This window comes from Stegastes partitus, unplaced genomic scaffold (genome assembly GCF_000690725.1).
Source record: "Stegastes partitus isolate 25-593 unplaced genomic scaffold, Stegastes_partitus-1.0.2 Scaffold33, whole genome shotgun sequence".
NCBI classification, from domain to species: domain Eukaryota; kingdom Metazoa; phylum Chordata; class Actinopteri; family Pomacentridae; genus Stegastes; species Stegastes partitus.
In genome coordinates this window covers 1106291-1121316 of record NW_007577764.1, presented here as the reverse complement: position 1 = coordinate 1121316, position 15026 = coordinate 1106291, and the positions used below count along the sequence as shown (strand labels likewise).

Below are 15026 nucleotides of genomic sequence, written 5' to 3'. Positions count from 1 at the left end.
TACAGTTTCTTCTTATGAGAAAGTGGCAATTACTTTTTTAAGGTTGTGGGATTCAGAGGCTTAATCGATTAGTCCTCAACTGTTAAATTAATCGATATTTGATCAACCTGCTGCTTGTTCCTGGTTTCTGTGACAGTAAACTGAATAACTTTGGGTTTTGGACAAACAGGACATTTGAGGGCATCATCCTGGAAACTATAACCAAGAGTCTTCAACATTTTTTTAGCATTTTGTAAACCAAAGATGATCACTGATCAATAAATTTAAAAAAAAAATCTACATATTAAGCAACAATGAAAAAGTTGCTGCCCTGATTGGAAGCTTGTTAAGTGGGAAATGAAAACTTGAATTTCCATGCATAGACTCTGAGAATGGACTTTACAGTGGTGTAGCAGACATCCTGTGATTCTGCATTTTTAAATGAGGTAAACGTAGTTGATCAACAATTCTAGTGTGACATCCAGGACTGAAGGAGCTGCTGAGGTTTAAATCCCTGAGATCATCAAAACTCAGTGACACAAGCACTGTAACAAGACATTTTAGAAAGTCCAGTTTCCTCCACTTCATGCCTCTATAGACACACAAACACATTCTTCTCTGAGTTACTAAAGTCTTAACTTTTTTATTCTTCTTCTTTGTGGCAGGGATGAAGCCAAGAACAAAAAGTACCAGGAGTACAGGAGGCTGTTGTTGCTGCTGGCCAATGTGCCCCAGACAGGTCAGTTTGTCGAGCTTCCAAACGTCTGGGATGGGGGGGTTGTTTTATGAGGGGCAACATCAAGGGTGTTTTTTTTTTTTTTTTGTTCTAATTGGGTTGAAGAAGACTGATATGCCCTAAAGCTCTGTTTGGGGTCAGCACTAGGCCTGGCTGATGGACTGATGGGCTTCTTGCACAATTTTGTACTTTTCATCTGGCTTTAGTTTTGCTAAATGTTGCAGCTTGTTGTCTGTTGACTGCCTTGGGACCAAGGGGCACCCCACTCCCAAGTGGGGCAAAGTTACCCCTGTTTCTGCTTTTAACCACTGATCATTGTTAATACAAGTGGGTGTTTATTGTTTGTTTCTTTGTCACAAATCTCAAAAGTCTTTCGTGTCACATTTAAAAAAGATTTCTACAAAGTAATTTCAATTGAATGAAATACAGAAGGTAAATAAGTGATTTATGTATATACTCCTTTAAAGCCAGTTTTATTAGATGCACCTTTGGCCACAATTCCAGCACTGAGCCTGTGTGGATAGATCTCAGTCAGCCTTGCACGTCTGAACACTGCAATTTTACACCATTTTTCTTTGCCCAGGAATCACCAGTGAACAGCTCTTTTCAAGTCCTAATTTTCAGTTGGATTGAGGTCTGGGCTCTAGAACGTTCACCTTGTTGCCTTTAAACCATTTCTGTGTAGTTTGGGCTGTATGCTTCAGGTCATTGTCTTGCAGGAAAAACAAATCTCCTAAGTCACAGTTTTCTTGCAGACTGCATCGTGTTGTCCTTCAGGAGTTCTCTATACTTATCATTTTACCTTCTACCTCTACAAGCCTTCCAGGGGCTGCTGCTGAAAAGCATCCCCACGCCATGATGCTGCCACCACCATGCTTTACAGTGGATGTGTTTGTGGGGATGTGCAGTGTTTGGTGTCTCCAAAACATAGCGCCTAGTCTAATGGCAAACAAGCTCAATTTGGTCTTATCAGAATATACACATTTGCCATATTCCTTCCACTTGGAAATTTTATTTTATCTGTCCCTTGACTTGAGTGTTTCAATAACATTTTCACAGAGTGGCTTGTCGTGTTCTTTTGTCTTCGTGGTGTAGTTACAGTAAGGCCCACTGATTCACCAGTGACTGGACCTTCAGGTGTCTTTATACTGCAACCACATGAGACACATTCACTGCTCTCTATTTGTGTGATTTCTAGCACCAACTGGCTGCACCTGTATTGACCTAAGTTAGTCACTTTAAAGGTGAATGAAGACTCAAGCAGTCACTTATGTTGCTTTTTATATTTTTGATTATTTGACTTTAGGGAAATTTTTCCACTTTGTCATAAAAGAACCTTTTTGTAGAATTCTGTCAAAAAAGCCAAATATATTGACTATGATTCATTGTTATTCACTGTGCGTCAACATTATTAACACACTAGTTTGGCTTTAGCAGACAGTGGCATTTAATTGTGTCATAGCTCTCCTCAAAATCTGGCACCCAATTGTGTGCCAGATTTTCCAAAGAAAACCTGCATGTCACAAACTGCCAACGAGTTTGGCAAATCACCTGAGAGCTGAAGCTAACAGTGTCGTCCCGCTGTGCTTCATTTTTCTTTTTTTCCCATTATGACTGATGTTAGTGCAACCTGCATGCTAACAAAGTACAACGTTCCCAAAGCTTAAGATAATGGCAAGTACTTCTCTTTGAAGCTTCAAAGACCCCAAAAATCGTATTCAAACAGAAGAAGTGTGAATGTGGCTAAATGTTCGTTTTCAGCTTATGTCATGAGTGGCGTAATCATGTCTGCCTGCGTGGCCACCAGCAGGTCCAGGTTCCTCTGATTTCCTTTGATGCCACTGGAGTGTCTGTCCATTGTTGTCCAGAGTGGAGGTACTGTACAGCCTCTCTGTCTCTGTCAGGTGGATGCAGGCTTTGCTGTTATGCAACCCGTCGCTCTGCCTCCCATCTGTACACGTACTATCGGCTTGACACCGACAGCTGGGATGTATAAATTGATTACTCTTAATTGTGTCCCTCCTCTGCATAATCAGCTTATGTGGCTGAGACCAGTCAGGTGTGCACCTCAGAGATGTGTGTGTGTGTGTGTCCCTGAGTATCCACTGGTTTCAACAGCAAACCCACTCAGTGTGGACTGAAATCCATTATAATCTGCACTCTAAAGGATCCTGAATTTATTATTAGGGTGAGTCAGGTTTCACTGAGTTTAATGCAGAAGATCAGCTGAGTCAGGTGTGTCTATGTAACCACAGAACTGAGGGTTAAAAAGAAGCAGGAGGAGATACCGAGTCTGATTTTGGTGACAACAGAATTGCTGGGATTTTTAAAAGCTATACCTTATTTAATGTACCCTTCCTCCGTTCAAGTTTAAACACTGACTTTGCACCTCGGTGTCATTTGTTACCACAAAGGTTGCAAGTTTGTAACCCTCAAGGTAAGTGGTTGTCAGAAATAATGTGTTTTCATTCTTGCTCCACCTTCTGTGGACGACGGTGCAGGACATTATGTCATCATGGTTTCTGTGTGTTGCTGTGATTCCACAACTTTCTTACAGGGAACAGCTGGAAAAATACCAGAGAAATCAATTTATAAAAAAATATACTCTTTGGCATGGATTATTGAATTTCCCTTCTGGGATAAATAAAGTATTTTTTTCATGGAGGTGGACGTTTGGAACTCCTCAGACTAAATACATGTAACTGCTGGTGCAAGTGCAACAGTAAAAACATCTTTAAGACAATGATCAAAACATTTTAATTCCCTTTGTACAACCTGACAGATCGTTCCTGTTTGCTAAACTGCACACATATCCTTCTGTCGGTTCATCTAACCTGTTTAAAAGCCATGTTGATCAGTTTGATTTCCTCATAGGAAGACACAGACTGTAAATGGTATCCTGGGAGGGTGAATTATGCAGAATATTAATGAGGGACATGTGTTGATATCTATACATTCTGTGTGTTATGGTTTGACCAGACATTAAAAGCAGCTGTCTGATATTGTGTAGGTCCCCCTTGTGCCACCAAAACAGCTCTGACCCATCAGGGTATGGACGCTGGATCTCTGGGGGCATTTAGTGGTGTCTGTTGGTAGCGAACCCTTTGGGTCCTGTGGGTTGTGGGGTGGGCGCTCTGTGGATTGGGCTTGTTCCAGCGGATCAGTTAGATTGGGATCTAGGGAGTTTGGAGACTTGGATCAAGTTCTTTGTGGGGTTCCTTGAGCTATAACAGAGAAATGTTTGCATGTTCTGCAGGAACACTGTTCTCTGGGAACGTGTGCATATTAGTGGTGTGTCAAAGTAAATCCACATGAAATCCAGAAACCAAGACGTCCAACAGAACGCTGCATCAACATGATTAACTCGCTTCACCTGTCAGTGGTTTATAAGTTGTGGCTGATTGGCGTATATGTATTAGTTCATTAGTGTATTAGTCAGAATATCTCTGTCAGTGTTTTCTAGCTACACCCAACCTTTCATTCTTCACTTTCTATGTCCTTTTCCTCAATAATTCACAGCTCCTGCCGGCGTACGCAGCTGTCAGAGAGCACAGAGAGCAGGACAGCACCTCGTCCACAGATAAAATTAGTATTCAAGTCGTGTGTTGAAGCTCGTAGGAAGTTTCCTGGTGCTCAGTAAAAACTAGTGTCAAATTGAAACATTAAAGTTCCTGAGTTTGACCCATTAAAAAAAAAAATGTCCTGCCCCTTTGTCAGACTGAGATTGTAGCTCAGTCCATGAACACCTCAGAACAACATCATGCTGATGGTGGTGAAGCAGTTTGATTGGTTACCATCAACCACATTAACAATTGATCAGTAATAGATTAATTGTTGTTCATAGTATTGTTTCAGAATACACAAATGTACCATCTCCTTTCCCTTGTAGTTATAAGCGTACAAATTTCATGTTCTTGCTTATTTAGATTCTGAGGAAAATTTTGAAAAACGGAACCAGAAAGTTTTTGATATTCACAGTTGATTATCATAATAGTTTTCGGTTATGTTTTTCTCTTTTTGATTGGCTGACGCATCAGTCAGTTAGTTTTAGTGAAGACTGAAATACCTCAACAACTTTTTTTATCGGCATTCGTGGTTCCCAGAGGATGAACCCTCCTCCCTGTAGTGATCCTGTGACATTTCATTTAGCATTAAAATGAATTTAGGTTAAAATTTTAGTATGTAAACTACTTTGTTTTATGACCACGTACAAGCAAAACCAATGGCATTAGTTGGACTTTATGTGAAGCGCTAGTCGACAAATGTTAGCATTCTAACACACATGAGATATAAATGTAAAATAATTGTACATTTCAACTTGAATACTCATCATTTATTCTGTTTTTACAGTGTTTGTGTTGATGCTACACTGGTTGTCATAATCCACAGCTGTGAGCACACCCACGCTGTCCTTTGTGGCACTTCCTGTTTATGTGTTCACGCACTGGTCATATCATTTACTTCCTGTACCAACTGCCCACTGACTTAAACCCGCTCTGACACGTTGCCTCTTGCCTCTCCAGGTGATTTTGATCTCCAGCGGGTGAAAGATTCCACTTATTTCTTCAGCTGAGAGCCTCGTGAGGGCGAGTCAGCAGAAAGAGATGAGCGGAATTGACAAGAGTGCAGCGGGGAGGCTGCCGGCCGCCGAGTCCCGACCGGCTTCGCCTCCCACAGACACGAGGGACATTGATTCAGCCGCGGCCCCGCCTGCCTCCTGGTCCGCAGACCGGCTGGAGCTGCTGGAGCTGCTGGAGGCGTTCACACACAGTGAACTCGCCTGATTAACTGACTAGTAGACTGATGGAAAGGAGGGTGGGATACTCATCCAGGCAAAAAATGAGGGAATCAGCACTGGATGGATGAAGACTTCAATCACTGAAAAGTAGCTCTCGTAGCTTTGACCATATTCAGGTATGTGTGTGCGCTCATTAGCCGAACCGAATCACACATGAACCGTGTCGATCCGTCCATCACTCAGAAACACTTCTGCTGCTCGATCAGCCGCAGCGAAAACTTTCTACTTACAAACTGTAATTGCTGCTGATTGCAGGTGTGTGTATGTGTGTGTGTGTGTGTGTGTGTGTTTTCATGCCGTAAAGACCTCCAGAAAACGCTGACCTGCCTCCACGAATGTCCCACCTAATCCTCAATCCCATCACTTCCTGAATGGCAGGATGCTCTCTGACACTTTTTTTTTTTTTCTTCATTTGAGAAGAAATGAAAACGTGCTTCACTAAAAGGAGGATACAGAACTGTAAGAGACATGTGGAAGGATGAGTCAAGGACCTCAGAGATTGATTCTCACCTCCTCGGAGTAACTAAGCACTTGGCAATTGCTCAAAAATAAATGTGTTTCTTAAAATGTCTCCGTGTTCATTTGGTTCAAAGAAATAGCTGGTATTCTTAGTGTGCTTAAATAGGATGAATGAGACAGACTGTTATTTAGTTATATCTGAATATTTCAATCCTATTGTGTATCGTGAGATGAAGGCCTCCTTTTAGATGCGCCACAAAGGGTTTGCAGGCTTCACTAATCAACTCAGATCTTATTTTTCTGGGCCAGTGCCGCATCTAGAAGTAAAAATAGCAGAAGTGCTATCTGATCATTGCTGGAAACGTTACAGCAGTTTCAGACAAAAGGTGCCGTTGATGTTCAAAGGCAAATGTAGGCTCAGCCAAACAAAGCTGGCTGAGTGACAATGTAATGAAATGGAAATAATCTTCGAGGGGGCATAAATAGTGAGCTGATTAGACTGTAGGTTTGCACATGATTTGCATGGCGCCATGCACACGGAGATGCTCGTCGTATTTTGCGACGTGCATGAGATGCGACTTTGATCAGTTATTTTATTATTTTGGGAGAAATGAGCCACCACCTACTGGCTTTGTGTGACAGTTGTGTATCCTTGGAGCTGCTTTTTTCATGTTCAGTGTACTTTTTGGGAGGAAGTGCCATTAATGTTGCTAAATTACAGGTTTTTTCACACACTGTATGTAAATAAAAAGCAAGAAAAGGAAAGATTTATGTGTTAAAACTGTATCTTTATATCCTGATTTCCATTCATACTATCATACATTTTAAAGAAGGCGGAGGTGTAATGTAGTGATCAACCAATGTGGGTTATTTAGGGCCGATTCCAATTATTGGTGATCAAGAAAGTTCAGTAATCGATAGTTGGAAGCGATATACAGTAAATATAATGTTTTAACAACATTTGATAGCAGGGAAGTGACAGGGCGACTAAACTGAATGTGTAAAATAGAAAAGAGTGATTTAATTTGTCTGTTTATGTGGGATCGACTGAGATTGATCAGTTTGTCTCCTGCAGTTATGTCTCCTGTTCTGTTTCTTTTTTGTTTTTTTATATCTCCTTGTTCTATCACTTTTATTGCCCACTGAGTTCCACATCTTAAAGAATTATTAATGATTGTTTTCCAGACTCTGTTTCAGGGTGACTCGTCGCTTCCTTCTAGCTTAGCCGCTAGCCGTTAGTCACTGAACAGCTTGATTTCCTGGTTTATGGCAACGGATTGTGCTTCTTGTTCAGTTTTTTCTGCTTAAGAGACATTTCTGAGGCCATAGGGAGAGGTGGCTGCATCAGGCCTAAAGTGGCACATTTAAGTTATCAATAATCGGTCAATAAACGTACAGATAGGTACTGAAAATGGGGAAAATGACAAATGTTGGTCAAGAAAACCAGCTGGGCCGATAATTGGTCCATCCCTAGTTTAACAGCACAAGGAAACAAGAACAACTTAGATTTAGTTGTTGTCTGGTGTTGGCTAATGTACCAAATTAACAGTTTTGCATTTGGGAAATACCATAGACTGTATAAGACTGTAGCAACCGGCCCTGAAAAATGAAGCCAACCCGGAAGTGTCAAAAACCTGCAATATCACTACGTCTGCTAGTTGCTGGCTTCAAAAAGCCCTGGCTCCCATAGACCTGAATTGGAAAAGAAGTGATCACAGATCCCGAAATACTGCATTCCTACAGCTCAGGATTTGTTTCTTATTAGTTTTAATAGTCAAATTCAGAGATCAGGTGGCCAATCTGAAAATAAATCAATACTGAATTTTTAGAAAATCGTCAACATTTTGTGGGGCAAGGGGCGTGGCTGGCTTGATTGACAGTCGGCAGCGACCATACAGATGAAGCGAGCAGAAGGCGGTAAATGTGGGCGGGCAGAGAGGGCCCGCCTCTCAATCCGTCTGACCAATCGCTGCTCCTATGGCTCCACCCCCCTCCGATGATTGATGTCAACCAGGAAGTAGCAAAACCCTGGCTTCATTTTCTCAGTGCAGAAACCAACGGGTGACGTCACGGTAGCTACGTCCATCTTTTATACAGTCTATGGGAAATACACATTTCTACTTTCTCGCAAATAGTGCTAAGCTAAGCTAACTGAGTTCTGCCGTTCACTGTATAGACATAAGAGTGATTTTGATCTTGTTCTGATTCCGATTTCAGGATGCCGTCACTGTTCTATAAGGTTTGCAGTGAGTGTTGTCAATTTCGCATAATCTGCACAAGAAGTTTCAAACAATAACGTTCTTATTTCACCTGACACTTTTTTAATAAACTTTGTACTTCACGGTGAACCGAGCCAAGGTCTCCTTCCAGCAGGCGTCTGCCCAGCGTGTCTCTCCGTCTCCCCCCTCCTTCGTCTCTGGGAGCCGCTTGTCAAGGACGGAGCTCTCTGCTGTAAAGTGCTCTTCAGATCACACATGCTTAACACATATCACATTTTACAACACGGCTGCCTGAGAGAAAGAAAAAAAAAAAAAAACACATGACCTGAGCGCAACACCATCCCGTGGTCATGGATGGATGCATGCATGGATGGATGGATGGTGGCTCAATCGATAGAATGTGAATCACACCGGATGGAGGGTGGGATGGCAGGCGATGAATTGGCTTTAAAATGCTTCCCTTACAACCGTTAGAAAGGTTGAACATGTAGCAGGTTAGAGCGCAGGAGGAGGAAGTGGGAGGTCGAGGTAGTACGTGCGTCTGTTTTTTGTTTTTTTTTGCAGGATAAACTACCGCTGACTTTGGCCGAGGGAGTAAACAGGATATTGAAGTTGTCCTCAGAACAAATTGCAGTTGCCGTGCAGCCTGATGGGGCCCCGTCTCACTTTCTCTGGGGTGATTCCAAGGATGTTGGATCTCAGAGCTCCGCCGCTCCGACCTGCAGTAATGGAACGCCGCCTGTAGCAGGAAGCAGTCGGATAGCTTCCATTACGGGCCGCTCTCCAGAGATCAGCTCGTCCTGTTGATGATGATTTGGTAGACCAGAAAGTATATAGTGCAGGTGGAGCTTCACTCAGACGAATCTCTGGAGGAATGAAAATTATTCACCGTCTTTTAAAGAGTCCAAAAATGCTGTTTTTTTTTCTACTTCGATGATTGATGGGTCACTTTATGTTTGTGCTGAATGCACTGAAATGCTGCCGCTGACCTTATTGTGCAGTCATTTTCCACTTTCCTGACACGCCTGCCGTCTTAAATTTGCGTATTGATTGACTGATCTTGATTGATTGAACGTCTGAGGACGTGCGTTTTATCAAAGTTCAATCTATCATAGCGCTGACGCCAGCCAGACTGAGACAGGATGCTTTTTTTTTTGTAAATTTACCGCAGGTCAGTATCTGTTTGATTCCTGTCTCTGAATCTCTGCCACAATACATGAAGAGAGGAGACGATGGTATCTGCGGTAGCATAATATAACAAATCATACAACTAGGATATATTATATAGAGAATGACTTGTGAGTGAATTTAAGTAATGCAGGTGAACATGTTACTATACCAGCTCCACTCGTGTTCTCTCTTGTTTCAAATGTTTACTGTCGTGTTGTTGATTCTTCCACACAAACATCTAAAAAAAATCAGATTTCAACCCGCTGCAATATTAAAAACAAACACTTCACTTCCCCCTGAAGCTACTCTTGGAATCTGACACCAACCAACCAACTATGGCATATATTTGGCAACTACAATAAACTGTTCTTGGACTCTTTAAGCATATTTTATTAGCAACTAGCTGGCTGTCATTTGAGTACATTGTTGCATCAAACTCCTATTTTCAAGTCAAGAATGAAGCTTCCAACTCAGATTTTAAACAGCTGCTCAGGTTGGTCGGCATGTGACATAATATACGCTTTGTTTCCTCAGTGCCTACACGGTTTATCGACATCCGTTTAGGAGCTGCATAAATGTTAAGGTCAAGATCCAAACACTGAATGAATTCTTTAAAGCTGCAGTAGGCAAAGTCGTGGCGAAGACAACGGAAATACCACAATGTGAAATACTGCAGCTGTCCCTTCTCGTTCGTAAATCATGTCCACCAGAGCAGCATGACCACATTCATGCACTTCAGCACATTAAATAAGCAACAGTGGTGATGGAGCCACATACCACAGTTCAACATGTTTAACCATCACAGAGTGCAGTTTTACAGCCGCTGTTAGTTCCTGAAGTAGCTGGAAGGACACTTGGAGAGCACAGTCCTCCATCAAGGCCAACACCCTGTTTGGCAGTTTGAAAGTGATCCAGCTCCTCACCCTGTAGTTTCTGTGTGATCCTGCTTACAGACAAACAGAAACACAGACAACCAACAGCTGAAAATAGACTTCCACCTCGGTAAATTTCCTAAGTTGTGGCATTGTAAAAGCAGTTGACAGCGACACTCATGGCAGTGCTTGTCTCATTTTTTTCATTCATGACTCAAAGCCATGATACAATCTGATTCATGAGTTTCCTGATATGCTGCACCTCCAGCGCTCCTTCCAGTCAGCTGTACAAGCAGGCCTACTGGTCAAGACTGTGATCCCAGGGTGGTTTTTAGCTGTAAGTCTATGAAAAATTAATGTCCTGTTTGCAAACTTGTGGGCCTGTAAAGCCCTTAAAGATGACAGCCGTTTATCTTGGCGTCCACGTCTAAAACACCGAAAATTAATTCAATGACATGTTTTGTTGAGTTGTTTATTGCCAGTTGTTTGTGTCTTTGATTGAATACAGCATTTGAGGAAAGATCAGCCGTGTGGCTCAGTGATTAACTCCATCAGAGTTCCTGCTTTCAGCCTGAAGTCGAGCAGAGGCCCTAAACTGGTCATGAGTGTGACTGAGTCTGTGTTCACACTGTGATAAAGTGAGGGCCTGTTCAGGGCTGTTTCTCTGTCTCACACTCAAAGTATGCTGGAATATTCTGCAACCAACTAAGGCCAGAGACAGAATTAGGATGGTTGAGGAAGGCAATAAATTAGAGAAAGAAAACTGTCCCAGAAAATACAACCAAATTCTAACAGTGTTCTTTTTTTTTTTTTGGCAAAATCTGATTAAATTCTGTAAAATCAGAGGCTTTGTTTGAGCCACAAACAAAACAATGACTCTCAACAGCAGGCTACTGTAAAATAAATAAATAAATAAATAAAAAATATTCAGTGAATTGAACAAAAAGTATTGGTACAACAGTTCATAAAACACTGTCTGACTAGTGACTTGATTTATGCAGTTTTAGAATATTATTGCCAGCTTTAAACTGATGCTCGGTGTTTCTTACTTTTTTAGTCTTTTGCATTAAGTTAAAAGTTTTTAACATATATTTAATAGACTACAATGTTGTCACACAATGTTGCTGCCTTTGAATAAATGTTCCCAATCTATAAAAATATAACATTTTATCTTTGATCCTAGATTGTTTTTTTCGTGGTATAAAGATTTTAAAAATGTTTCACAGAGTCAGTCGACCTGAACTGTGGATCATAAAGATTGAAGACGCCTTGTTACTTTAGGTACATGTTTGAAAAATCACAGCAGTGTTGATATAATTTAAAAGAGAAACAGTTGTAATTTACAGGCTCCTACAGTTAAAGGTAATGTTGAATATATTAGTGGAAGTATTTACATAAAGTCTAGTTATTGTATTAAACACAAAACTTCACATTCTACTGTAGAAAACTGTAATAATGATATAGTACTGGACTGTTTAAATACATTCCAGTAGTCATACTGTGAAATACCTCCACAATACTGTCATTTTACAGGAAAATCAGACACACTGTGACCTGAAAGTAAACACTAAACTATGACCTGGGATAATTTGCAATATGATAATAGTGAACATACAGTACAGTAAATATGTCAGTGTTCGTAGCCACACCTGCACAAGTCAGTGCATCACGTCAGACAGCACTGTGCAGCTTTCAGTAAGCTCTTTACTCCGGCCGCAGGATCTCCAGACATCGGACACTGTCGAGGTGTTGCTCGCTATCTGTCAGACATGCCTGAGCTGGAAGCTGCTTCCTGATAGCAGCTCCACTCGCACTCAGCGAGAGGACTTTGATTTCCCTGCCAGGCTCCTGGGCTGCCCCGGCCATATCTGCTGCCCCGTGGCGTCATGAGTGGCCCGGCACTCAGCGGCACTTTAGCAGAGGGGGCAGAGTGTACAGACAGACAGACAAGACAGACAGACAGACCTGAAGGTAGGAAATAGGGTCAGAGCTCTGTGACAGCAGGGGAGAGGAAGCTGGGCGAGGAGGGGGGCGCCGGTGTTTGGGAGAGAGACAGGTGGTAGGTGTGTGTGTGTGTGTGTGTGTGTGTGTGTGTGTGTGTGTTCCAGGTGTGTCAGTGTGAGTTAGTCTGACCTTTACTCTGACTGATGGGTTGATTAACAACCATCAAACACGTACAGTAAACACACATCTGCTGCCTGATGCTTCAGTGGACCAGACCCAGTATTAGGCCCTGTGTGCATAGTTAACATGTTAAAATCAGTTCAGTTTTTAGGTTATTATTGTACATTTTTGTATAGAAACGAGGAATTTTGCTGCAAAAAAAGAAGAAAGTGGCTGTAAATGACCAAGTACTAAACCTGCAGAGGCTTCTTTAGTCATCTTCACATCAACCTCTGAGTGAAAAACTCATACAATAAGCTGTGAAGTTGTATTTTATGTTAGTTCTTGTAGGGCTTTAACCTTTTCCGTGTAAATGACTTGGGTAAATTCATACTATACATAACACTGTAGCATCTAAATCCCAGTTTTTATATTTATTAGGGTAGCTTATTATGTAAATCTAATTATTTTTCTACTAGAAAGTCCGTTAAATGTATCGCATAAAAAATGTAACTTGATTTGACTCTAGAGTCCATCTGTCTTAACTGGAGCAGGAGAAACCCTCTTTTTACCAGATGATGTTTTGCATTGTTGTCACAAATCTTAAACTTGACTTGTGTGAAAGTGAAATTTGGACCAGTATATATACTGTAGTTGCAAAAAATGGGCAGAATGTCATTGAGGGAAGACGATTTAGCAGAAAGTTTCCTGCTAATAGCAACACAGAGCAAAACACCACTTTTGTTGATGAATGTTTTAGATCCTAATCGTCATTTCAGTGGCAAATCCAGACTCTATTTATAACTGTTGCATGATCTCTTCGGCAGCTTTCCGGGTAGAAACTCCCACCAGCGAGATCCCAGTACATTATAGTGTTCTGTACGGGGTTAGTGAGGTTCCCCCGACAGTGATGAGGGTTACACCTCCTTCTACCTACAGCCTGGATTCATCTGTACCGATATGCGACCAGGAAGGGAGAGGAAAGTGCAGCAAACTTCCCTGTCAGGAATCAATAAGAACAGAGCTGCTGTGAATTATTCATAGAGTCCAGATACCGAGAAGGACCGGACCTGGATAAGTGGTGCAAAATGGACAAATGGAGGAACGGATAAATGTTACACTCCTGCATGTAAGACAAAACCAGCTGCATTTCTAAAACCTGACCTGTATTTGAGGATTTTAAAATAAAAACAGCACTCAAATACTTAATTATCTATTCAGCATTTCACACAAAGTATTGGGAGCTTTTACTAAACTTCAAACTTGTTTTGACTTTTTGACAACAAGGCAGATAATCAGATACTGAACCAAGTGAACTGTCAATATTCTGACACACAAACAGCAACATGATGACTAACAGAAAGCAGAGGCTTCACCATCACGTGCCTTTATCGCAATCTGGCTTCTATTAATATGCAAAATTACTACCGCCTTGTGTTTTTTCCAACACGCCAACCCAAAGACGAATCAGCGGAATCACACCGTATTCAAATACAATTTATTGGTTTTCCTTTGTACATGTATTGCAGTGGGATATAAGTGACAGTGGTGTTTGCATTGTGAGGAGTTTTGCATTTTCTTTTTACAGCCACACACACACACACAAAGAATATAGTACATGTATGTGGAGACTACCATATCTGCTAGGCACTAGGTATGCACAGTACATATTATGGGATGTGACAACTGTAGAGTGGCTCAATAAAAGAAAATCAGGTCCCTGACACAGAGAAGAAGAAACAAAACAAAACAAAAAAAAAACGCCTGTACTGCACCATTAATGTCTGATTTCACAGAACGTGACCGCCTGAGATGGTCTGCGTGCCTCAAGGGAGTTCATGGTTCCTGCAGGAGAGCGCAGTGCACATTAGCTAGCCTACATTTGTCCGCAATGTTTAAGGTATCGATTGGTTTGGCTTTGTACCAAGTCACTGTATTATTGAGCGTTGTTGCTCACACGGATGGGTTCTGAGGGTAAAAGCAAAGAAAGAGTTATGCAGACAACAAAGGAAGTAAAGAAATATTGTAGTGTAGCCCATGAGATACAGAAACAACTAGTATTAAAAAAAAGTGCATTAAATGTTTTTTCTAGTTGTTGTTGGCCGATAAGAAAGAAAAAGAATCTTTTTGTGCATTTCTAATAATGTTAGACACAAAATCACATCCTCGCTCCATTCAGATGAACAGCCCTTGTAGATGCACGTTTAAAACACTCTGAATCACCGTGCTGTACTCCCATTGATGAAACTGGAATGGTAAATACTGCAGTTTGAAGAAGCTGTAGCACTGAAGATGATAAAAATTAGACTTCTCAATAACAATAATAATAAAAAAAGCATTTTGTAAAGCACGCAACTTGGCAAATACAGATGCTTCTGTAGATGATGATGCTGCCTTTGCGTGCTTGTGTGTGTGTGTGTGTGTGTGTGTGTGTGTGTGTGTAGCCCAGATGCTATCCTTACCAAAGCCTTTAGGGTGAATTGAAAGAGCTGAACAGCTGAGTTGTTGTAGCATTTACATAACACTAAACATGTTTGTAAAGTTGCAAAAAGGAGCTAAAAATGCATTTACAGTTTCTGGGCAACATGCTAATTAGGTGTGAGCGGTAAACGGTATCAAAGGGAGAATAGATCTGAAAGCGCCGTCGGTAAAAGGAGCAGGTTTTGCTAATTTACTGGGATGTGAGATTA

The 15026-nt window shown here is 41.4% G+C and overlaps 1 protein-coding gene across 1 annotated transcript in view; it reads left to right on the top strand.

Moving 5' to 3' along the window:
• Nucleotides 1–6080, top strand: part of polrmt (polymerase (RNA) mitochondrial (DNA directed)) — a 56475-nt gene extending 50395 nt beyond the window's left edge. Inside the window, exons 20-21 of the mRNA XM_008300496.1 lie at nt 645–718; nt 5239–6080. Coding sequence (XP_008298718.1) covers nt 645–718; nt 5239–5288 — 124 coding nt within the window. The 3' untranslated portion in view covers nt 5289–6080. The remainder of the gene's footprint in view (nt 1–644; nt 719–5238) is intronic.
• Nucleotides 6081–15026: the final 8946 nt, after the last annotated feature.